Raw genomic sequence first — 26342 nt, forward strand, 5'->3', positions numbered from 1 at the left:
AAAAAAAAATGTATGTAATAATGATTCCTGAATGCCTTTGTTTCAACTTCCTCTTCACTTTCCCACAACAAAAATAATGACACAAAATGCGATTTCAACTAATTCATTAACCAGCTAACTAAAGTGCGGTGAATATTCATGGCAAAAAAAAAAAAAATGTTAACGCAACACTACGACTATATGGGCGTGGAATTTGTTTTGTTATTGTACTCTGCTAAACTAACTTTTTGGTGACATAAATTGAGATGAGATTTTGTTTATGAAGTTGACATCGTTCGGGTTTTGGTGTGTGTGCGCGTGTGTAAGAGAGAGAGAGAGAGAGAGAGAGAGAGAGAGAGAGAGAGAGAGAGAGAGAGAGAGAGAGAGAGAGAGAGAGAGAGAGAGAGAGAGAGAGAGAGAGAGAGAGAGAGAGAGAGAGAGAGAGAGAGAGAGAGAGAGAGAGAGAGAGAGAGAGAGAGAGAGAGAGAGAGAGAGAGAGAGTGTGTGTGTGTGTGTGTGTGTGTGTGTGTGTGTGTGTGTGTGTGTGTGTGTGTGTGTGTGTGTGTGTGTGTGTGTGTGTGTGTGTGTGTGTGTGTGTGTGTGTGTGTGTGTGTGTGTGTGTGTGTGTGTGTGTGTGTGTGTGTGTGTGTGTGTGTTTTTGTGTGTGCGCGCGCGCGCGCACGCACACCTAATCAGAGATCATGGAATTTAGTGCCGGAGTGGCCGCAGTTCATGGAAACAGAACTGTGATGGTGTTAAGTTATGCAGATGTGCGATGGAGGGGGCGGGGGGAAGGGAGCCACTTGAGGTAACCCTGTCAGTGTGCGTCGTTGGGGATGATGAACGAGGCTGCAGGTCACGTGTGTCAGGATTGTCATGCAGGCAGTTTTTAGCGATGCATGGCTCGTCCTGCTGCCTGGCTTTATATTCATGCATCAGCCTCACGCTCGTATTGACAAACACTCGTGATATTGCTCGAGTGTAAATGCTGTAAAAATATTGTAGTTTATTTTGATGTGTATCCTGAATTTTTACGCAGGTCTGTGCGTTTTGTGTTTGTTGCATTATCCACGCCAGGGTGATGAGGAACAAGACATGGTCATGTTGAGGCGGGAGTCGTAATGACTCTCCCCAGGACACAAAGTGAGTGTTGTCAGTGTGGTGCGCCAAATTGTGTTGCTGAGCCACAATTGGTATTGAAACACAAGATTTCTTTTTACTTGGAGCTTCCTCCCTCCATGCAGCTTGTTGGCCTGGCTTGCAGCCTGCGGTGCACGCTGCCCCTTACTGTGTTATACTTAAAGGTGATGGCAGGCACTCGTCTGCCTCAGCGGCAGGGCGTGGTGCCCCTGGCGGCCGCTGCTTGCCACAGTATGAGGGGCTCAGTGGGTGCCTGTCAGCCTTTGAGATTCTTTTCTCTTTTCGCACTGAACAATTTTGTGTGTTCAGTGTTCCTTGAAATATCTACGTAATGTTGATTTTTAAGCAGTAATTCAGGGAGACTACGACTATTTTTCCTTCTGGAAAATGGCGTCAGTTAGCTTGAGCAGGCTTCCTTCACGCCGCCTTTCCGGCGATACAGCTCGGCAAGGACGAGAATTACGAAGGGCACGAGTGTGCAGGGTGTGACGGTGAGGGCGAGCTGGGCACAAGCAGGAAATGATTTTTGAGGCAAATAGAACAAACGGGCTATGATTTTGCAATGATTTTTTGTCTATCCATCTCTGCATTCTCTTGTGCTTGTTTGTTAGTGTGCCTTTGAATGTAAACTAACACTCGCTCCCCCGCCTTGATCATCAGTGTGTGTGTGTGTGTGTGTGTGTGTGTGTGTGTGTGTGTGTGTGTGTGTGTGTGTGTGTGTGTGTGTGTGTGTGTGTGTGTGTGTGTGTGTGTGTGTGTGTGTGTGTGTGTGTGTGTGTGTGTGTGTGTGTGTGTGTGTGTGTGTGTGTGTGTTGGCAGAGGTGTTATGAGAATACGAGTGGTGTTGTGGCTTGTGGTTAATGGAGTGCAAATAGAGAGTGAGAGTAGTCGCTGTGTGTGGTGTGGCCGGCAGCGTGTCGTGGGAAGTGATAGTGAAGGTTATGTCATCGTGTGGGTAGCGGCGGAGTGTGGGCGTACTGACAACATGGTGTGTGGGTCAGGAGTGTGGTGGCAGTAAAGTAAAGATGACATGGGGACACTCACCACATTGATGAGCTGAATGAAGGCCAGACCAAACGCCACATCCACATTGTTCGTCATATTCTCCACTGGGCGGATGAGCTTGTTGTAGCCGCGGAAAAGGTCCCTCACCAGTCTCTCCTCATCCTCGCTACACAGCCCTGTGGAAGTCGAGACAGAAGGATGAGTCAAGGGGCGTCCACGCTTACAAACACGTTGGTTGTAAATGAGGAAAAAACATTAGGGCTTATTCAGTGTGTTGGGTCTGTGCAGTGTGGACACAGGCGTGAAGGCCATGCCGAGGTATAATCTGAAATATGATGTGAGATAATGCTAGTTATGGCTGTTAGAATTAAGCACAGTCAGGTGGGAATAGGAGACGCGTGCTGAGGAACTAGTGGAGTTCTGGAGCGGAGGACGAAATTTGCAGTTTGGAGGTTGCATGAGGTGTCCTGAGAGGAGTATCATGTTGAAGTGGGCCGCCTCAAGGCACACTCAACCTCGGGGATGGTGGGGAGCATCATACACCTGACCCCCTCCCGTTCATTACAACATTCTTGCACCCTACCCTCCCCTCCTCTCCACCGGCGCCTCTCCCCTACCTCTCCCAGCCCATCAGTCCTCCCCGCTGCTTCCGTCCCTCTCCGCTCTTCTGTGTAATTGAATTCCTGCGAGGAAGATTTGACGTCATTACCACCTGTCAAAATGGTAAAATTTTGTTAGCTTGAAATTGAGTTGAGAACACGGCAATGCTAATGAGTCAGTGTTTATATGTAGCTGGAAAACTCTCAGTCAGGGACGATACCAGCTCGCCAGGTTTACACAGCGAATATTAATGTTAATCTTATCCTCGCGTGGCATAAACCTTGCGACGGAGTAAGAATTTATCACAGAATTACGAGGACTGGATGTTACTAGTGTTATCATCGCTATTATTGTCCTCCTCTTCCGCCTCCTCCTCCTCCTCCTCCTTCCCCTCATCAACATCATCATCATCATCATCATCATCATCATCATCATCGTCACGCTTTGCTCAACCACATAATTACATGGACTTAAATGGGTGATTTGTTAGAAGTGGTATGAAAATAAATAAATAAACAAATAAAGCATACTCTATAACAAGAGCGATAAAAATACACACCCATTCATTTGACATTCCATAGTTCCTCACGTACAGTAACAAACACCTCTACATTACAGAATTCACACAACAACAACCTCAAGACAAAACCAGCTTCGGTACTATTACGAAAAAAAGTACTGGCGGCAGCGTGGATTTCTTTTTTTTTTTTTTATTTATTGGTGATGAAGACTCGTGGGAATTGCTTTGCTTTAATTGAGAAACCTGTTAATGAAGAGCCGTGAGGAGGGTTGAGCGCGCTGAGGCCAATACAACGTGGCTCTCAAGACCTCATTCTGAAACACTTCTGCGCTGCACCACCATTGCTTTCAAAAGGCTCTATGTAGTTGAATTTACACAGCTTTTTAAAGATGTTTTTATGGTTCTAGTGACAGATTAACAAGATTGCCACATTAATGATAGGAAAAAAAAACACTCTTGAGAATCAGATTAATCATCTCTGGCCTTTGTAAGTAGTCGTGGTGGGAGAGCAAAGGGTTTCTGAATACGTGGCTCTAACTTTGAAGGAAACCAGCGGGATGAGTCCGTACGGTGGCTGCGGGACTCTTCCTTACGTGGGGCGAGGCAGGGGTCCCTATTGCCCAAACGATGCCGCGGGTGTGTATTGGCTCTGGTTAAGGATCTTGACTGTAGCTCAGGTCTTACTGGAACGTCTTTACCAGCCTGCATTTTCTCACCTACTTTTTCTTTTACTTGTGAACTCTGGGGAAGACTAAGACTGCCTGGCTGCCTTTCTCCTCCTCAAGAAGAAGAAGAAGAAGAAGAAGAAGAAGAAGAAGAAGAAGAAGAAGAAGAAGAAGAAGAAGAAGAAGAAGAAGAAGAAGAAGAAGAAGAAGAAGAAGAAGAAGAAGAAGAAGAAGAAGAAGAAGAAGAAGAAGAAGAAGAAGAAGAAGAAGAAGAAGAAGAAGAAGAAGAAGAAGAAGAAGAAGAAGAAGAAGAAGAAGAAGAAGAAGAAGAAGAAGAAGAAGAAGAAGAAGAAGAAGAAGAAGAAGAAGAAGAAGAAGAAGAAGAAGAAGAAGAAGAAGAAGAAGAAGAAGAAGAAGAAGAAGAAGAAGAAGAAGAAGAAGAAGAAGAAGAAGAAGAAGAAGAAGAAGAAGAAGAAGAAGAAGAAGAAGAAGAAGAAGAAGAAGAAGAAGAAGAAAACTAATTGCCTAAGAATTAAAGTGAGTTTACATACCAGGAGACGTGTGCGTGGGGGTCTTATTTCAATTGGAAGAGTAGAACAGGTCAAGATAGTAACGTCATCTACGGTAAATTTATCTATATTCTACGTTTCTGTCAAAATGTGTAATGAAGATGCTGTGAAAGTCTTCACTTGTTATGCTGTCTTTTGAATTTTACATTTCTGAAACTAACGTTGATGAAACATTACACATTTTTCCTCGCTAATGTATTTGTGAAAAAAATCTGTTACCTTCCAACTGACAGTTATGATAATCTCTTGTTATGATAACGGACAGGTTAATAAAGTACAGCCAGACTCACGGTTCCACAGAATGTACATTAGTTTAGCTTGCAATCATATTAGTGTCATTTGCACCTGTGGACACTGCGCGATGATGGGGGAGGAAATTATAAAATATGAATAGGTCGTGAATCAGCTGTCGTCACTTGCATTACGGAAGACAGCTGCTCCGGATATTGAGGTCTGGATCACAAAAAATTGAGACTTTCATTGGGATTAATTTCAAAGACCACAGAGATAATTCATCGTGTTCCAGTTCGGACGCAGCCCAGCGCAGCGTTCCAGGCCATTCTTTATTTAATATACTCCAGGCTTCTACATCGCGTATCCCTTCACCTTGGGAACACTTGGACGACTACAGTTGTTCAACAAGCACAATTGCCTTCCAGTGGATGTTCTTTTTTCCTTGATGGTGTATAATCCTTATTAAACTTCCATTAAAAACCACAATGAAATATACTAGAGCCTGTTAAAGTCGTCGAGATGAGGTGCTAAAACTTTGGGAATGCGCTTGCGAACAGCTGCTGAGGGATGCAGTTTGACAGTGTAAACAACGACTGAGTCAAAGAAATCTGAGGAAAGCGGTATGTTGCAGTGGGTAGAACGGAAGTTATTTCAGAGGCGTGGTAATATGGAAAGATTGAGAGGGAGAGAACCTGGTTGAAAGAATGTAGAGGTGTGAAGCAGAGGACAAAAGGTCGAGGGGAAGAGGGAAAGACCAAACAAAGAATGAAGTTATGGTTGGGAGGGCTTAAGCATCTAGGAGGGTGACAAGTGTTTGTGGGGCAGAGTGAGTGAGGGCGAGGTGGTTTACAAAGGCACGACGCGCCGCTGTGATTCGGAACCTTGGGTAAACCATTCTGGATAAATCAGTTTTTTTGTAAACCATCTTGGGTAAACCACCGAGAAAATTTAAGGGGTCTGGTTACTGAAAAGTTTTAGTTTGTGATACATTATATGAAATATATATATATATATATATATATATATATATATATATATATATATATATATATATATATATATATATATATATATATATATATATATATATAAATATCGATGCATACGGGTATAAGTGTGTATTCAAAATGTTATTATATATTTGTAGAGAAAATATAAAGATAGCAAAGCAGGAAAAAAAAAATAGCCCGAGTTGAAGGCAAGATGCGGCAGTGTAAGCTGCGTACGGGAATCATTGTCTGTGTAATATTTCACTTCAACTGGTGTTTCAGTTTCTTTCATTCGAATCGTTACTTTTATCCCGCTAAGCTGGCCACCTTTGTTTTGCTTCCTTCCCAGCTGCCTTATGCAGCATGTGGCAGAGGCGAGTGGTAATATATAATTCTTAAGAAGCTTTATAGTATTTGCTTTACATGACTAAAGTAGAGTCTAAAATCAAGAACGTATGCCTTTAATATAGCGAACACCTCTACTGATACTACACATATACTTAGGCATTTACTTTACACACATACTTTACATAAAAACAGTAACCATCTTTATGAAACAAAAAATGTAAAAAAAACAAAAAATTGTATGCCTGAACGACTATGATAACACAACACCTAACACACCACTGAAATAGGTGAAACATCAAATTATTGTTGACTGTTAAAAAGTCAATCTGATGAGTATTACAAGTACTGAGGACCAGTGTGAGTACCAGCATCCTGCAATAGTTGTAGCGGAGAAGAAAATGAACAAGAGCGATCGACGTTCAGTGGGTCTGCACAAGACTCTATTTATATTCTTTTATATCAACTGAAATGTCCGTGTGTGTGTGTGTGTGTGTGTGTGTGTGTGTGTGTGTGTGTGTGTGTGTGTGTGTGTGTGTGTGTGTGTGTGTGTGTGTGTGTGTGTGTGTGTGTGTGTGTGTGTGTAATAATTTCAATTCTTATGGTAGAACACTCCATTTTATATACTTCAAAGGTCCAGTAGAAGTCTCAGTCATATATGTGGCGTAGAATGTAGATCGTTTGCCTAAGTTAGCCACAAGTCACGAATTAGTGTCATATTATTGTCATCGAACAAAGAATTCTTTTTTGTTACGCTCGATCCTTTCTTGTAAGACATATGGATTATAATAAGCTGAAGGAAGCTAAAGTGTAAATTCTATGTATAATAATAAATGACTGGGGAATGCAAATTATACGTGTAAAAGCGACTAGAGAAGTTAAAATTTCGAGTATTGTATATTAAACGTGACACCGGACCATAGATCAGTGAAGCACCTTCTGAAACCACACACTTATTGTTCACTCAGGTCACCCACCACGCATCGCCTGCCCCTGTCTGGTCTGCCGCCTCGAGTCCTGGGAGATGAAATGTTAGTAAGATGAATGAGCAACCGCAAAAGTTGACCAACATCCGAGGGCAAAAGTTCCCTCCATTATGAACTCTCCACGGCAAGGCAAGTCTTGGTGCTTTAATTTCCCACTGCCAAGATAAAGCATTTTTGTCCTTATGTTATATACTTCTGTGTCCGTCTTTGTCATTCTCACAGACCAGTGACGCCACAGTGATGTGCCAAGGGGTGTGAAGTATGCCCTTTTACCCTTTCAAGAGCTACCATGCGAGTAAAAGGAGAGAGAGAGAGAGAGAGAGAGAGAGAGAGAGAGAGAGAGAGAGAGAGAGAGAGAGAGAGAGAGAGAGAGAGAGAGAGAGAGAGAGAGAGAGAGAGAGAGAGAGAGAGAGAGAGAGAGAGAGAGAGAGAGAGAGAGAGAGACGGGGATGGGGGAGTTACAAGGTATCTAAAACACGTACAGCGTAATGGGAAAAAAGTACGGGAGATCAAGCCTCTATCTACTATTTCATCTCAGAGGAGCCACAAATTCCCACCCATCCCTACTCATCCCCCCCTCTCTCTCTCTCTCTCTCTCTCTCTCTCTCTCTCTCTCTCTCTCTCTCTCTCTCTCTCTCTCTCTCTCTCTCTGCTTTCCTTGGCACGGGTGTGGACTCTACGTACCCTCACTTCCTGCTCCCCGCGACATGACCAAGGAACCGCTCTCTCTCTCTCTCTCTCTCTCTCTCTCCTCTCTCTCTCTCTCTCTCTCTCTCTCTCTCTCTCTCTATATTTCATCATATTGCTTAAGATATCTGCGTTCTTTCAGTATACTATTACAATAATTCCTTCTCCATTTTGTCTCCTTCCTCTTCTCTTCTTCCTCCTCCTTCTGTTGTATCCTCCTTTCTCTCACCATCAATCTCGATCTTCTCTGCTGTTTTCATTTTCCCTCATTTATTGCATCCTCACTTTTATAGACACTCTAATTCCTTACATGGGTTAAGCACTTCTATTATTTTCCTTAAGTAGCCTGTTGTGCCTTTGTTTCCTTTCGTGTGCCTCACTGAAATCTCGTCTTAAACATTCAACATTCCCTTTGTTGCTGTCTCTCCTTCCCGAGCATTACATTTGTCAGACAGCGTGTGTGAGTGTTGTGATGTGATACTTGTTCATTCTCTTCTTGTATACCTGCTGCGTTACTCTCAAATTTGGCTCCTATTCTTGGTATACTTTATGGCTGTATTTTCCTCTCAGACAATTGCCTCAGCACGCAGCAGGCCCAGGCTTATCATCGATTTTCTTGGGCAGCTTTCCGTTTCATTTCCATCTTTTCTTTCCATCACTTCATTTTTTGATCTTTGCGTATTGTATTTCTTTTTTTTTTTTATTCTATTACATGGATTTTTCATTGTTTTTCTCACTCACTGTATGTTTGTTCTTCTCTTTATCCTTTTCTCTTCTTTATTTTCCCTTTTCACTCTCACCTCTCCCTTTTTATCTTGGTTATCGTATTCATTCCGTTTTTATCCTACTGTATCGATTTTTCCTCGCTTTTCTCACTCACTGTATGTTTGTTTTCCTCCTTATTCTCTCCTCTCTACTTTATTTTTACCCTCTTCATTCTCTTCATCTTGTGTATCATATGTATTTAATTTTCCCTTACTATATCGATTTTTTCTTTCCTTATCTCACTCAGTGTATGTTTGTTTCCCTCTTTATCCTCTACTCTCTTCTTAATAATCTTTTTCCTTTTAACTCTCATCTCTCCTCTTCATTCTCTTCACCTCGCCTTCCCCCTTTCCATCCTCTTCTTTTCCTCTTTCTACTTTCCGCTTCATTCTCATCCTATTTGAGCTCTCTTGTCTTCTATTTTACTCCTTTTCACTCTCGACTCACTTTTTTTTAATAATTTCCTTACTTTGTTTATATATATATATATATATATATATATATATATATATATATATATATATATATATATATATATATATATATATATATATATATATTTTTTTTTTATTTTCTCACTTTATCGATTTGTTCTGTTCCTTATGTTCATTCATCTTAACATGCTCTTTTCTTGTCTTTCTCTTCCATATTCTCTTCCTCCTCTTATATTCTCAATTTTTTATTCCCTCTAACATACAGGTCTTCCCTTTTTCCTTCCCTTCGCATCCACTGAATGTTAATTAAACGTTCTATCCTCTCTCTCTCTCTCTCTCTCTCTCTCTCTCTCTCTCTCTCTCTCTCTGGAAAGTCTCTTTGATCGCACTAGCTAAGGTTAAGTCTGTTGATCCCGCCACCGTGTCACTCTCTCTCGGGATAATCGTACCGTCAGCCGCCACTCATAAGCGCCAAGTGATAGCCTCGTAATTCGCGCTATAATGGAGCTGCGCATCGTCTCATGACTGCGCAGGGGAGTAATGATGTCACGCCGCCGAAGACAAATTGGCAGGCGCACTCACGGGTTATCAGGGCTGCCTTGATGCGGCTCTGCTTTCCAAAGTCTTTGTCCAGACTCTTAACGTATGTCTGTCTGCGTCTCTTTACGTCCAGCCAAGTGCCTCTGTATGTCTAATTATTCGTATTTTTTCTCTCTCTTTGTTTTGTCTGCCTGGCTTGACGAGGCTGTGCTTTTTCGAGCTCTCTTTTGTTTAGCTTCGTAATGTATGTCTGTCTCGCTCTTTGTTCTTCTTTGTCTCTGAATGTGTCTATGTCTACGAGTCTCTTTTGCATGTCTTTTGCCAGTCTGGTTCTCTATCACACTGTATCTATGTCTGTCTATGACTCGTGGCACAATTACAGTCTTCCTCACCAGCCGCCTCGATGGGATGCAGTGCAATATTGTATGACGTGGTGTGTGTACTGTTATGTGTCTGTCTATCTGTTTATCATTCCAGCTGTTTGTCTATTTCTCTGTCTGCTCTCTGTCAGTGTTGCTTGTCTATCTGTCTATGTATTTATTTACGTGTCTGAATCTCTCTCTCTCTCTCTCTCTCTCTCTCTCTCTCTCTCTCTCTCTCTCTCTCTCTCTCTCTCTCTCTCTCTCTCTCTATATATATATATATATATGCCTATTACCTATTCATCTATCTATCTGCCCATCCATCTATATTTATCTGTCAGTGGCAGCTCGTAAAGTGTTGCTTTTCTTTCGTAAATTTATGATGATTGTGATGAATGCGGTTTGTTACTCAATGATAATAATAATAATAATAATAATAATAATAATAATAATAATAATAATAATAATAATAATAATAATAATAGTAATAATAATAATAATAATAATAATAATAATAATAATAATAATAATAATAATAAACGGCTTATTAATATGGCAGCTGTTACACGGAAATCATACAATGGGTTTGGGAGAAGCTTAACACTAAAACTAAGGTTAATCTAGACTCCCGAGGGAGGAACTAACTGTTAATGGCTCGCACCATGGTGGGAACCGCGCTGAGGTGGTATCGGTCCGTGAGCTGAGCTTATCAAGTTATGGTGTCGCGTGTAATAATAATAATAATAATAAACGGTTTATTATTTAGGCAGTTGACAAACTGAAAATGTACATAGGGGATGGGGAAAAACTTAACATTAATCCTAACGGTAAGACTAATCTAGGAGGGAAATACTATTGATTGATGGCTCGCACCATGGTGGGAATCGCACTGAGTCTGTACCGGTCCGTGCGCGGCGCCTTCAGGGGCGTTATTTTGTTGTGGTGTCTGGTGGCACGGACAGGGCGAGGCGCGTCGGGCGGCAGCATGTCTCTGAGACGCGGATGATGCAGTAGTCCCTTCCCAAACTTCTCCAGAGCCTCTCGGTGCCTGGTGGATATTCTGGACAGACTCAGGGTGGTCAGGGCTTCTTCATAGGTGGTGTATGCAGGGCCAAGGATGACCCTGCACGCCCTTTTCTGCACACTCTCTAGCTGTAGCTGTTGAGTGTGTGTGAGGGAGGAGGACCACGCTGGGGAGGCGTACATGAGTTTGGGGAGGATGAAGGTGAGGTACACCCCCTTAACTCATCTGTCGGCGTCCCCAGCGACCTGAGTCTGCGCAGCATGTACAGCCTGTAGGTAGCTGATCTCACGGTGCTGGCGACATGCTGCTTCCAGGTCAGCTGGTCGTCCACCGTGACTCCGAGAAGCTTGGCACATTGGACCACCTGGAGGGGGTGAGGGCCCACTGTGAGCTGGGGAGGGGGCACTGGTACAGAGGAGGTACAGAAATGCATCACCACAGTTTTGCTGTGGTTGATGGTCATCCTGCTCTCCTCTGTCCACGTCTGCAGTCGCTCCAGAATTGCTTGCAGTGGCGAGTAGTCCGGGTTCTTGTTGGAAACTGGGACGCCCACGGTGCAGTCGTCCACATACTTCCAGCGATGGGGGGTGTCGGTGAGGGCGTCGTTGATGAGGAGGAGGAAGCATAGAGGACCCATCTTGGTCCCCTGGGGGACTCCACATGTCAGCTGTTGGAAATTAGAGACAGAGCCCTGATAGCGAACGGCCTGACGTCTCCCTGTGAGGAAGTCGGCTAGCCACGCTATCAGATTAGGAGGGAGACCCAGACTTACTGCCTTGCTGATGACAACAGTGTGATCAACTAGATCAAAGGCTTTTTTGAAGTCGACAAAAGCAACAGCTAGAGAGGTGTTTCGCTTGTCCAGGTGGCTGTGGATGAATTCAAGGAAGCTGGTCAGGTAATGTGAGGTGGAGGTGGCTTTAATATTTCCGAATTGTCTGATATCCACGGTGTTACAAATTTTGGTGTATGCCCAGTCATATACAAAATCTTCACAAATAAGGCTAGGGATGGGGGTGATAGAGACTGGCCTGAGGTCATTGAGTGACTGAGGACTGGAAGTTTTGGGGATGGGAGTGACATAAGATGTCTTCCAGTCCGCGGGGCAAGAGTGTTGGGAGAGTGAGGCGTTTATTATGGAGCATAGCGGTGTTGCTAGCTCTACAGCAAATTCCTTGTAAATTTTTATAGGAAGGTCAGTGGGTGTGGTGGATCTTGGTTTAAATTTAAGTATTCTCTTAAAAACATCCATCGCCTGGACAGTGTGTGGAGGGGAGGGAGCGGGCAGATAGGCAGGAAGCGGAGTGGTGTGGAGGGGAGGAAAGGTTTGACAGATAGCAGCAAAGTGATCGTTCATCTCCTGAGCCGCGAGATTAGCAGGAAGGTGTGAGGTGCAAGGAAGGGATGAAGTGTGTGTGTGTGTGTGTGTGTGTGTGTGTGTGTGGGTGTGTGTGTGTGTGATTTTCATCATCTTATGCAGACCTACTGAGATTGTACGCCAGTACCACCACCGCCACCACCATAACGCTGAACTGGCACCCGAGCCATGATGGCGGTGCAGACAATACTAATGCTTCTCTGACCCAGACCACGATAACGCAGCGCTGAGGGAGTGTTAGCATCGCCCGGAGCACCAGGACACTCCGCTCCTCCACCATCCTCTCCAGCGTACAGACACTTCCGAACTCACACCAAACTGCCGGATTCGATGCCTCCAATTTCTGTTCCTATTCTCAGACTCCACTTTTCTGAGGCTGGTCAAAGCCCGCCCTCCACCTTGCTATTCTCTCTCTCTCTCTCTCTCACACACACACACACACACACACACACACACACACACACACACTTAGAACTATGAGCCGTCGTTAGAGACTATGTACCTTTCGTGTGTGGTCCAAAGAAGACGAAGACGAAGACGAAGAAGAAGAAGAAGACTACTACCACCACCACCACCACTACTGACCAGCCTCACTTTTTAACTCTAACACCTCATCCTTCATCACTCCTTCATCACTACTTTCTCCACCATCATCTTAAAGTTTCCTCCTCCTCTTTCTCTGTTTCCTCCACATGATACCCACCCTAGGCCTCTCCAGAACCCCACCTCTCCTCTTCGTTCACTTTTCACACCTGGCCTGTTCCCTACCGGTCCTTCCCCGTCAGGCATCCCTCGCCAACTGTCCTCGCTGCCTCTTGGTTATTTGATACGCAATTGCACAAGTTTCGCGACCTAATAGGACCTGACGCCGAAGTTTTCGTCAGTGGAGTATTTTCTTGACTTGAGTTTTGAGTTCTCGCCCGAGGACAACGAGTCATCGCCGTCCGCGGAAATAAATTATGTTGGTCCTCGCACTCACGTCTCCTGGCGCGGCGGTGGTGGCGTGTGTCTCATTATGCCTTGACCTGCCGGGCTGGGGTCACTGTTGGGACAAATTTATGAGACATCCGTGTGTTATCCAGGTTACTGCGGTGGGTGGGGAGAAAACTTCGCCTTATCTATACTACGTTTTACAGGTACTTAAGATAGTTCAGTTCATCGCAGAATTTTACAAGGATCAACTTGTCCGTTAATGTTTGTTCTTCCTTTACGTTTCTTTGTCATCGATGAAATTTGTAGGTACGTTTCTCTGAGTTATGGACATGACAAGAAATGTTATTGGCAAATGATTTCCTCGGATATTTGAGTATTTGTTGTCTTCAGAAACATAGTCCCCTACTGTACTACACTTATATACTTGAAACAATTAGAATCTTCGTCTTCTTGTCTTGTCTCACGCATAGCAGGTAATTCTTTGCACTTTTTTAAAGATGTTATAGGTATTGCATGTACTATTATTATTATTATTATTATTATTATTATTATTATTATTATTATTATCATTATTATTATTATCATTATTATTATTATTATTTTTACTATTATCATTATCATCATTACTACTACTACTACTACTACTATTATTATTGTTGTTATTATCATCATTATCATCATCATCACCACCATCATTTCATTACCAGGTTGTTAGCATGATACATTGAGCTTACAGTTCTCAACACAATCAAGGCAAGGAGGTGAAGGAAATGAACTTAAACACGCAACTGATCAAGGCAGGAAGATCTGGCCACCACCAGTACGGCAGCTCCCCCACCCCCAGCCAGTGCCTACACCCACTCGCCCGCGCTTAGCTTGCATTATTGTCTTGTTTATATTCACATTTGTTTTCGTTTAGGAGCTGAAACACTGGTGCAGTTATTTTCAGTGTAATTTAAGACAGAAGCGTTTCAGAGTTCTAAAATTACATTAATTGAGAGTTGTTTTTCTTGGGAACCATTTGGCACGCGTGTATTTAACTTGCTTTACTTAGAGAGCATTCAGTGTGCGCACAACTGGATTTGACGAGGCCTGGCGCCAAATGCAAGAGGAATTAAATGAGTGTCGCCGCTCACTGCTTTGGTGTGTTGTCAATACAAACGCCCAGGGAAAATATGCTGGATAAACTGCAATGCTATAATATAAATTTTGTTGTGCTTACTACTACAACTGCTACTATTACTACTACTGCTACTACTACTACTACTACTACTACTACTACTACTACTACTATCTGTCTATCTATCTATCTATCTATATTAATGCTTCTGCTAGTTTCATCACGGTGATACAGTCTTTCTCTCTCTCTCTTAAATTTTTAGTCAGTTTTTTTGCACTCACGTACACAACGTTACATCTTACTGTTGTGACTGAATATCTCTCTCTCTCTCTCTCTCTCTCTCTCTCTCTCTCTCTCTCTCTCTCTCTCTCTCTCTCTCTCTCTCTCTCTCTCTGTAAATATATTTAAATTTTTCCTGAGATCTAACCTCTACACTATTGTTACCAAATAAGTATGTCCCAGGCACTTGTCTACTGATTACTTTATTTGCAGAGTCGAAAAATTCTTGACTTGACTAAGAAACCTTTAATGATGGCTACAGTGAACGGCAGTACGGCAGTACGGCAGCCTTAGCGGACTTCCACAACGCTTCTTACATTTTTCCAACACTCATCCCCTCTGTCCTGTCTCTTGGAAGTTTTGGCTTCTTCGACAGCAATCTTATTTCCTCCTTCCATCCTGTTGTTGCTTTGCGGCCGTGCACACCCCGAAGGAGAGGCGCATTGTGTGGCAGCTGAGGAGAGGACGACTTGAGGTTATACTGTTGTCATCTCCCTCTGAATAACACCTGTCTAGCGTCTTGAGTTCTGTTAAGTCTAGTACATAGATAATATCTTTTATGGAGTCGTACAGTTGATACATGCATTCTTCATAATCCCTAAAGTAGAGATTTCTGACGGAGTTGTTTGTTTATTTGATACAAAAACGGTGATGGTTTATGAAAGGCATCTCAACGTTTCCTCTTCACCAAAGAGACTCTGATGTTTCTGGCCAGACTATGTAAAAAAGCTTGAACTCGCTATGTTATGTCAATCCAAAGAAAATGAGTGTCCTGCTTATTCTGTGTTTTCTGAAAGACTCAAAAAAAAAAAAAAGAAAAAAAAAAAAGAAGAAGGAATGGGCAACAGGAGAACTATTTTCATTTCATCATTTAACAGACTTCCTCCGAACAGGGACTGCATAACTCCCACACATTACCAAACACTCTGTTGTCGAGAACACTTGACCTGAGCGCGGGGAATCCGTCCAACTCCACCTGCTTCCACCTGTCCTCTCACATTCTCTCGCAGTGTTCGACTATTTTACAAGTCTTCATGCTTACTGGTCTCATCACTCAAGATACAGCATGTGCCTTACCCGCCCCTGGCCTTGCTTTACACATCTGACTCGTCTTCTGTACTCGTCTGTAAATTCCTTTCAAGTAAATTCCACCCCAGGAAAATCTTGCATGAAAATTTCGCCCAAAATAATTACTCACACAATAAATCCCCGAGCCTTACCTGACTTAACCTAAACTTTCACCAGGGAATTACTTTAGGGTAAATCTTCTAGGTGGAATGTTCTTAGGGGAAATTTCTGAGATATACGAACGCACTCTTATATGCATTCTGTCTGTATTGATAAGGCAGGACTTGACATATACAGATAATTTCTCTCTTTGTCTTCTTCACCAGTAAACTGAGGAATTTTCTGTCCTCCTTCATTTTCCCCTCGTCCTTCCCCTTGAACTAAGAGGTGTGTCAAGCCAAGATATGATTCACGGTTGCAGTTTTGTAACTTTTCGTCTGGTTTCTTTTCGTAGCGGCGCTTGACGATGCGAGTTATGTACAACGGTGTGCAGAAAAAAGTGCCGTTTCACTTGTGTTTCTTTATGTAGCTGCGGTATAGGTTTTTCTTTATTGTTATTATTATTATTATTATCATTATTATTATTATTATTATTATTATTATTATTATTATCATTATTATCATTATTATTATTATACCACTACTACTACTACTACTACTACTACTACTACTACTACTACTACTACTACTATTACTATTACTACTACTACTACTACAAAGATGGACGGACCAGGTGATCTATCAGACAAAAGCTCCCAGCTTAGAAATATAAAAAAGTAAAATACGTCTACGTAGTACAACTTATTTCTTTTCAGAAATTTATCTTAAATTCAAAATTTTGTCATTATCTTTGGATGAACATGTAATTGCTATATATATATATATAAATATATATATATATATATATATATATATATATATATATATATATATATATATATATATATATATATATATATATATATATATATATATATATATATATATATATGTTTCCTTTTGTTTATTCAGTTATGATTCTGTTCCTTCCTTCCTCGTCTCCTCCTTGTATGTCTTTGCTTTCGCTCACCGCCTCCTCGTCCCTCCCGCGCCCCACTCCCGCCACCGCGTCTCCCTCGGGCTGTCAGGCTTTGGGCTGTGGGTGTCGAGCGAGGCATCGACATTAAGACTTGGAAGCCTGGCATAGATCGCCTTCCCGCACCTCCCATTCGCCCTCCTCCCTCGCACTTTTACTCACATTTTTCAGTTCATTTCCTGTTTGTTTGCTCAGTCTTTTCGGCGCAACTCGGAGAGAAAGTTTGCAGCGCGTGTTTGTCGTCTTTGGTCACCATTCCATTGGTGGTGCATTTAACTGCCTCGTGCCGGGGTTATGGCGACGATTCAACCAACTTAGTGAGTTTTGGGGCCTTGGTAGATTTGAGGATCATTATGACTGTTTCTTTGTAAACGAGTGCAAGCCATCCGTGGTGCAGAGGCTGGCGCGCCGGGTATGAGTTCGCTGACCCCCGGTTTGAATCCGAGCGTTTGCAGTCGGCGCCCAGCTCACCCAGGTGTTCATCCTCCCCTCGGGTTGCTCGATAAATGGTACACGGGGAAAACTGGGGCAGATGAACTGTGGGAACGCGGATGTCGCAGTTGCCCTGTGTCCCGAGGTAAGGCATATCATCCACCACAGGCTCTAAGATCAATGAGACGGAAATGAGCGCTGAGGCCATGCGCAGCTGTAGCGTGTGCCCTTTCCTTTCCCTCAATCATCCATGACTTTCCTTTGGCAGCTGGAGAAAGGGGTGTATAGGGAAGAGCCTTTGCCTTTGCTGCGCTACATGCCTAGTAGTAGTAGTAGTAGTAGTAGTAGTAGTAGTAGTAGTAGTAGTAGTAGTAGTAGTAGTAGTAGTAGTAGTAGTAGTAGTATAGTAGTAGTAGTAGTAGTAGTAGTAGCAGCAGCAGCAGCAGCAGCAGCAGCAGCAGCAGCAGCAGCAGCAGTAGTGTGGTATATCACAAAGAGCTTCGTATGGGCCAACAAATATGAAGTTGTTTCTTCTTCCTTTATGTTCCTTTGTATATAGTTTCTTCTTCATTTTTGTTCCTTTGTATATAAATTATCTTTTTATTCTGTTTTTGTAATGTCGCTACTCAGAAGTAGGTATGCAGTCGTTCCTTGTCTCCTGTGTCCACTCCTTCACATTCTATCCTAAACACACACCACACACACACACACACACACACACACACACACTCTGCCCGTCCCACAAAACATTCTGCATCCCCCTTACTCCCATTCCTGTTTCCACATCACATTCCTGCTTCATTACAACACCTGTTCTTCAGCGCTCCTCTCCCCTTCTCCCCTCCGTTTTCTTTCCGTGTTCGCTCACTTCCCTCCTTCGCCTTCCTACCTTCCGATGCGATCAGTGGACGTCAAGCAAGTATTGACAAATATGTCTGGACCCCCGACCCCGCAATAGTCTGTGTCAGGAGGCCACGCTTGTCCCTCACCGCCACCACTCCCTCCTTCTGCCAGCTTGTTGTAAACCTTGGCCTTTCAAGGACTGTGTAATGATTTCAACTGTGCTGCCTCTACACGAGATGGTACTGGGGCAGGAATAACTCAGCACTACACCTCAACAATACCAGCACACTATATTGCGCTCCACATTCTTTTAAAGAATTTCGCAGCGTAAATCATTTAAGGTATCCAATTTCGGTTTCACGTGTCCCGCATAGTAATTAGAAAACTAAATTCACCGGCCTGAGGATTTCATATTCAGTTCCCAGTAGCGATCCCAGTGTTCGGGTGCCGGGTTACTGGGTGCATCTGTACTGTAATGGCAGTGGAGACGGTGCCTAACGGGCCGGGACCAACACAGCTTAGCACGTCGTGTTCAAGTTTGCCATCATCACTCAGCGCGAGGTACTGCTGGACAGGGGGGGGGAAAAGCTGCTGCCTCACAGTCGCCCACACACTGCCTCGCACCCCTTGCCGCCTCCCTTCTGTCCAGCCAACCATCGCCGTGGCAACCAATAAAAAAAGGAAACTTTTATTTATTTGTTTACTTTTACATCGCAGGGTGCTCATAATATAAATTCCACGGCCTCGCCTCACCGTCCGAACTTGTAACTTAATGAATTCTCCCTGTCCTCTGCTTCCCTCCTCCGCCCACCCGTAATTGGAGCCAAACGGGAAAAATATCCTCACAACTTCTTAATGAGTTCAGATAATAGAATTTCCACGTAGGTGGCTACCCCTTGTCAATAGTGAAGGAGACTCATCGCTGCACGTACTCGTACGTAACCTGCATGCACCAACCACACTCATCCAACAGTGAGACGCACACGAGCGCAAGTAAACAGATACACCTGTAAAACATCATTATTCATCATTCAGTACATATTACAGGGCAGTGCTAGCGTATTCATGTGGTGTTGACGTTCCCTTCATGAAAAAGATTAAAAAAAAGTGCGCAGTAAACAAAGGAAAAGGAAAGTACATCATGCTAACCTTCATTTGTAAGTGTATACGTACATAATGTTAGTCTATATCCATACATTCCTCGAGGACATTTGACGCAGTTGGGTGCTTGAAAATGGCGGCCCATCCTACCCTGCCTCGCCTCGACGTGCTCTCAGTGTCCCCAGGCTCCGAAAAATATTGCGTTCAGCGTATTGTATTGAATTTATATATTAAAAAAATGTTTGATGTAATTTAAAAGGCACGCTCTTGTACAGTTCAGATAATTTGCCAGTCAGGCTTCACAGACGATTTTTGGCGAGTCCCGGGCAATAATATCAATTGTGTAACTCCTGACTTTTACGGCAGCAAGGGTGGTGGGCGTGGAGAGAGAGAGAGAGAGAGAGAGAGAGAGAGAGAGAGAGAGAGAGAGAGAGAGAGAGAGAGAGAGAGAGAGAGAGAGAGAGAGAGAGAGAGAGAGAGAGAGAGAGAGAGAGAGAGAGAGAGAGAGAGAGAGAGAGAGAGAGAGAGAGAGAGAGAGAGAGAGAGAGAGAGAGAGAGAGAGAGAGAGAGAGAGAGAGAGAGAGAGAGAGAGAGAGAGAGAGAGAGAGAGAGAGAGAGAGAGAGAGAGAGAGAGAGAGAGAGAGAGAGAGAGAGAGAGAGAGAGAGAGAGAGAGAGAGAGAGAGAGAGAGAGAGAGAGAGAGAGAGAGAGAGAGAGAGAGAGAGAGAGAGAGAGAGCATCTTACTATTTGCCGGAGTTAATCCTTCATCCTTCACGTGCCTGGCTGCAGCACAGTCTTAATTAACAAGCACCAAGCCGTGCACCGGGACAGCCGGCCACAGCCAGGCACGGCACACCACCACAAGCCCCGCGACAGCCATTGTGTGCAACCCAACGATGGCAGCTCTCTCTCTCTCTCTCTCTCTCTCTCTCTCTCTCTCTCTCTCTCTCTCTCTCTCTCTCTCTCTCTCTCTCTCTCTCACAATGCGTTATAGGCGGTGCGCACGTTTCATAGCCAGGACACTCGATTCATTAGACATTCATTAACACGTTATTGGTACGATCACTGGCTGTCCGGCGCGGGGTGATTGATACCTGACAGGGCGTAGCGAGGTGACGGGTGGCTACGCCGTGACCTGCAGCCAGTCAGCGAGCTTCATGCATCCGTGACACCGCACACCGCCGCGCCTCACTCACATACAACCCGGCAGAAGAGACGTAAAAAGCTGGTCAAAGGTAGTGACTGTAGTGAAATAGTGAGCATGCGTCGCTTTTTTTTCACGCTGAGTAGAAGGTAGCAGAGGTCGTAGTTATTTTATACGATGAAGCAAGAGTATATCATGTTAAGTTACGATGCTTCAGGTTACTATATATAATGAAACACGGTATATCATGATGAGTTACGATGTGTTAGGTTAGTTTATATTAGTATTTGTCAGTTCAGTTTAGATAAGTTTTGGTAACATTTCGTTAAGGTTGGCAATTGGTCACTGGGGAATTATTTTAAGTGAAAATTTTTGGATGAATTGTCAATTTTGCTTAGGTTGGATTTGCACAGAAGCGATGAAGCGACGGAATGAGGGCGACAGCGAGTGGCGGCGTCCACCTGGTGTGTTCATGAGCGAAGGGAATACCACCGCCGGATTTTACATGTTATTTTGGAGATCGTTATCAGTGTAGTTATATTTTGAGCAACGAATATCAAACCAATTCATTTACATGTTAGAGAGAGAGAGAGAGAGAGAGAGAGAGAGAGAGAGAGAGAGAGAGAGAGAGAGAGAGAGAGAGAGAGAGAGAGAGAGAGAGAGAGAGAGAGAGAGAGAGAGAGAGAGAGAGAGAGAGAGAGAGAGCACACCTGCAGTGATATGCCTAGAGTATATTTTTTTCAATAAAAAATGTACTGAGGTTCAGATAATTATATTATCTAATTTTCACCTTCAAATAAATTCCTGCAAACTTTTATAACATATCGTGTAAAGTTCCCCAAACAGTGATGTCATAAAATCCAGTAAATTTCATGTCGACATATTGAATAGAAATCAATATATGGACTAATGAACTAATCAATATTAAGTGATTTGCAAAGAAGAACCGAGATGTGATGGGAGGAGGAGGCTGCGTGACACTGAATTTTGCCTGGAACATGTACAATATGACACTATATAATTCTTTGGAGAATAGTAAATTTTTTGGTCGTTGTATACTGTCGTGGGTGAATCCATCGTCAGGAGGGACATGGCTAGTGTCTTTATTGCAGGTCGTGTTTGCATTGGGCCCACGCGTGTCATGGGGTTTAAGGTTCGTTACCAGCACAGGATACACGAGCTGCAGGATGTGGTTACGTATAGTTACACTCCTATTCTGTTTATTCCTTAACCCTTTCACTGATATTTGACACATCTTTCCTTAATTACTAATCACTCAGAGACATCATTTATTTTCTACAGCCATTCCCAAGCGGTGTATTGGGTAGATATTGCATTTTTTTCTTATCTTCCTTGTAGATAAGCAAAAAAATTTCATGCATTGCTTTTAGTGCTGTGAGTTGTTGCATATCGCAGTGAAAGGATTGAATTCTTTCCCGACAAAATTTTCTCACGAACATTCCATCCCAAAATAATTCTCGTGAAATAACCGATAATGATGAATGAGGTTAAGTTAAAAATGGGGAGTTTTATCATAGGCGGCGGAATTATTTTGTGGTTAATCTTTTCATGGAGGAATCTTCTTGTATGGACCGTATTTTTGTTTAATTGTTATGCTCCTCCACGGGACATGAGATGAGAGTTGGATGATAACGAACTGACGGAATACTGTGTGGACCGTGTTCTTTGCCTTTTTCTTGTTTTTCTTGACCTTGTTTTTATTTCTTTAATTTCTCCTTTCTTCCGTTTTTCTTTCTTTCTTGAGTAGCGACGAACTGATGAAGAGGACATACAAGATACTGTGTGGAAAGTGTTCTCCTTTTTTTCTAGTTCTTGTGCTTGTTCTTGTTTTTCATTTCTTTTCTCCTTCCTTCCTTCCTTTCTCCTTTTTTCTTTCTTCATTGCTTTCTTTCTTATTTATATTCCTACTCTTCATATTACTTTTCGCCATATCATCACTATTTTTCACACCACAACCACATCCTCTTCAGAGTTCAGATGTACCTCGCTGTAAAACATTTCCTCTCACATGTTTCTTTCTCTCATAATGCAACGGAAGTGAAAGATCCCTCTCACGTAAACTGCTTTTCCTCACACCAGACGAAACTAATGGCTGGATATATATATATATTTTTTTAGAACCATAATATGAAGTGGGTGGATTGAAACGAGCGGTCCCTTGGTGGTATTTAAATATTAATAGTGAGAAAGCATATAAAAAAAATGTGATTTTAGCGTGGGAAAAGAATGAAGGCAATAACATGTGACAGGGAATGAAATGGACGAACTGGAGCAGGAGGAGGAGGAGGAGGAGGAGGAGGAGGAGGAGGAGGAGGAGGAGGAGGAGGAGGAGGAGGAGGAGGAGGAGGAGGAGGAGGAGGAGGTTGAAGGAGGAGACCAAGAAAGTGATTGGATAGAGTCAGTGATGGAAGGATAAAATAAGGGTTTGAGATAATGGAGGAGTAAAAATGGAGAAGGGGTTCGTAGGTGGATGGGGAATGGGGGGGCTTAAAGAGATATAACGAAGTGAAAGTGACGAGAGAAAACTGGGATCACAGCTCAAGTGAAAAAAAAAAGAGAGAAATGTGTGTGTGTGTGTGTGTGTGTGTGTGTGTGTGTGTGTGTGTGTGTGTGTGTGTGTGTGTGTGTGTGTGTGTGTGTGTGTGTGTGTGTGTGTGTGTGTGTGTGTGTGTGTGTGTGTGTGAGAGAGAGAGAGAGAGAGAGAGAGAGAGAGAGAGAGAGAGAGAGAGAGAGAGAGAGAGAGAGAGAGAGAGAGAGAGAGAGAGAGAGAGAGAGAGAGACTGACACACGGATATGTAGACAGACAGACAAGACAAACTGAAAACGATTATAGAAAAGCATGGAGGTAACAGGAGTGAGTGAGTTAGAAAAGTAAGAAAAGGAAGAAGGTCATAGAGAGGAGAACGAGGAGTAGGAGGAAGAGTAGGAGGTGGAGGAGGGGCTAGGGACGTTCCCATGGTTACAAGGACTCGCCTGGCCTCAGCGTTGCCGTCAATACCTCACTCCAACGCGCTGGCTGGCCGGCCACTCCACCGCTCTGATGGCTGATGGGCTGAGTCTAGCCTCCACTGGGCCAGGTGGGCTTCCACAGGCTCACCAACACTTCCTGGTGGCCTTAACCCAGGTGCACAGGCCCAGGTACTGCCGCCTGCCACTACAACTCACTTCATCACTCCAGCCTCGTTTTGTTTACCTTGACTAATGTGCAGAAATGAGAGGGTCACGTTCTGTTCGCGTTCCTGTGCCACGCTGGAGGAACAGGTGACCGCCAGGCGGGAGGGACGGCACATGTACTTCCAGGTTTCCCCTTAACATTTTCTTCTTTACATCTTATTTGAATAATTTTTTTTTTTTTACCTATTTCTTTGGAATTTGTTTTTGTAATTTCATCGGTAAAGTATTGCTGCTGCTACTACTGCTATTACTACTACTACTACTACTACTACTACTACTACTACTACTACTACTACTACTACTATAACAATTGTATGAATAATTTTGTTAGATTCCCATCACCACCATTACTACCGCTACCATCACGACACCACCACCACCACCACCACTACCACTGCTCAGGTAAAACGGGTAGGAGAGCAATAGGCTACCTGACGGACGGGTGAGGGCGATCATTATACTGTACAGAGGAAGCGGTCTGAGCAGCTGGCGTCTAACAAAATGTACGTAGATAACACTTGAAGGCAGGCAGTCGATCTGTGTTTGCAATGACAGTTGTGATATGAGACTCGCTTTTAGTTTCTTTACTATTTTCCTTTTTGCGTGTTCGAGTATTTTCATTTTCTCTCTCTCTTTTCAGTAAGTTTTCAAGATCATACAATTTTTTTTTTTTTGACGCAGTTCGTGAATTTGTATATTTGGTATCTTTTTTTTTTCTTAATGTATGGAGTCGTTGCTTTTTCTTGCTATCTTCCCCAGTACCTCCTTCCTTGCCAGTACTTCTTCATTTCCCTTGCATTCTTTCCTTGCTTCCGGTTCATATATATATTTTTTTTCCCGTGTCTTCGCTCCTCCCTCTGCCTCATCCCGTTCCCTGTTAATTGATTTATAGGTCTCTGCTCCAGCCTTCCTCCATCGCACCGTCAGCCACCACTAGCCTGTTTGTCGGCACATTTTTTTTTTCCTCCTTGGCATGTTACACACTCTCCTTACTTGAGTGTAATTAGATTCACTAAAATATTATTATCATCATTATTATTATTATTTTTAATTCTGTAGCTAACACTCTCCTTCCTTGTCGCAGCCAGAGGATTCAAGTGTGTTTACTTATTCATTTATATTTTTTATGATTCGTTTTTCTTCGGTTTTCGATTAGTTTTATGTATGATCAGCGCCAAGCCTGTCTTGTCCACTACACATTCTCTCCACCAGTGCAGTGAAACACGTGTGATACTCATTACTTGGACTTTCACAACACTTTTCTTTACCATAGACAGTGAAACGTTCACCAGGCAGGCTGTGTAGTAGTGTCGTGATGAACGAGGGAGAGGGAAGAGAGTAAAGCTGCCATAAAATTCTGTACAAAGGGAATATTGAGTCTAAGACACCGAAGACATCCTGGCGTCTTTCATGCAGTGAGCTGTCACTGCATCCTGACGTCGTGCTGCAGGGCTCATTGGGCAGCAGCAGTGCCCTTAAAGTGACTTAGGGCAATGTCTCTTGTGCTCTCTCCTGGTGGTCACAGTTATATGCAGGGCTCGTGGGTGAACTAGTGGAACAATTGTTGAACCCCACTGGGAACTCGATACTAAAGACTACAAGACTAGTAGGAATGCCACACCCCGCGCCTCAGTGACGTGTGCACCTAGGGGGGAGAGAGAGAGAGAGAGAGAGAGAGAGAGAGAGAGAGAGAGAGAGAGAGAGAGAGAGAGAGAGAGAGAGAGAGAGAGAGAGAGAGAGAGAGAGAGAGAGAGAGAGAGAGAGAGAGAGAGAGAGAGAGAGAGAGATGACTGACGCAGGGTTATGGGCAGATAGTGACTGGAAGTAAAAGGTTGGAGGAATAAGTGAATATGTGAGTGCTCTTTGCATGCTCAGGACATCATCATGATGCCCATGAGCACTATAAACTTCCTAAATCACTGGTGCTTACATCTGAGGTATTCCAATAAGCACTGCATTTGAGAAACACTTGCCCTACTAACACTTAGTAAAAACACATCATCAATATCAAAGCAATTCAGACCCCGAGCAGCAAGCAAGCCTGACACATCAGCTCTTCATGGTATAGCTGGGATACAGAGTTGCATCTCTCGATAATTAAGATCCCTCCATGTTCTCACAGACTAGAAAGTCTAACTTGAAGCTAACCCCTTTGCCACGGATGACAGCGGAAGAGGCTATACAGCTGAGATGACCTGTGGCAATGGTGGGTTCAGTTTATGGCCATATAAAAAGGAAAGACGGAAATAGGGGAGCGAAGGGACGGTACACGTACAGGAGGCGTCAAGGCGTATGCCTCGCTGCCTGCCCTGAAATGAAAAAAAAAAAAAAAGAAAAAAGAAAAAAATGTAATGAATTGGTCGGCATAACAATAACATGCTCGCTTCGTCGGCATTTCTTCGTATAATACAAACAACAACAGGAAGTTATATACTCTCAAAACTTGCATACAAGTAGCTAAAGGAGAGAAAATTATTTTGTCATTTACCAATATTCATCAAACTAGAATAGGCAGTTCCTTCCGCTAACCATGCACAAAGGGCACCTGTTGAGAGGCGCGCTGAAGACTCGAGATGTCCCACAGGAGACAGGTATTAGCAGACGCCGCCAGTCACGCAAATCTTGTCTGATTAACGAAGACGAGCAAGGCTGATGGCATATTAAATACTGATATAAAGCGTGGCCTCATTTAGAAATTGGCACACACCTAAATGGTTTGCAAATAGGGTGACTCTGCAGCACCCGTGTCTTGCTGCTTACTTGAACGTAAAGAAGTGTAATAAATTGAAATAAAACATATAATTAAGGGAAATGGAAATATGATTAAATGTGACCTGTTAACCAAGGAAAAATATAAATGTGTCCAAAATTATATAAAATAATGGAGTTTTAATGACCATAGAGAGAGAGAGAGAGAGAGAGAGAGAGAG

General features: G+C 43.3%; 1 protein-coding gene across 1 annotated transcript in view; it reads right to left on the minus strand.

Annotated features, from left to right (window-relative positions):
- Nucleotides 1-26342, minus strand: part of LOC135102889 (acetylcholine receptor subunit beta-like 1) — a 124075-nt gene that overhangs the window by 63248 nt on the left and 34485 nt on the right. Inside the window, 1 exon segment of the mRNA XM_064008493.1 lies at nucleotides 2164-2300. Within this exon segment, the coding sequence (XP_063864563.1) occupies nucleotides 2164-2300 (137 nt within the window).

This window comes from Scylla paramamosain, chromosome 8 (genome assembly GCF_035594125.1).
Source record: "Scylla paramamosain isolate STU-SP2022 chromosome 8, ASM3559412v1, whole genome shotgun sequence".
Lineage (NCBI taxonomy): Eukaryota > Metazoa > Arthropoda > Malacostraca > Decapoda > Portunidae > Scylla > Scylla paramamosain.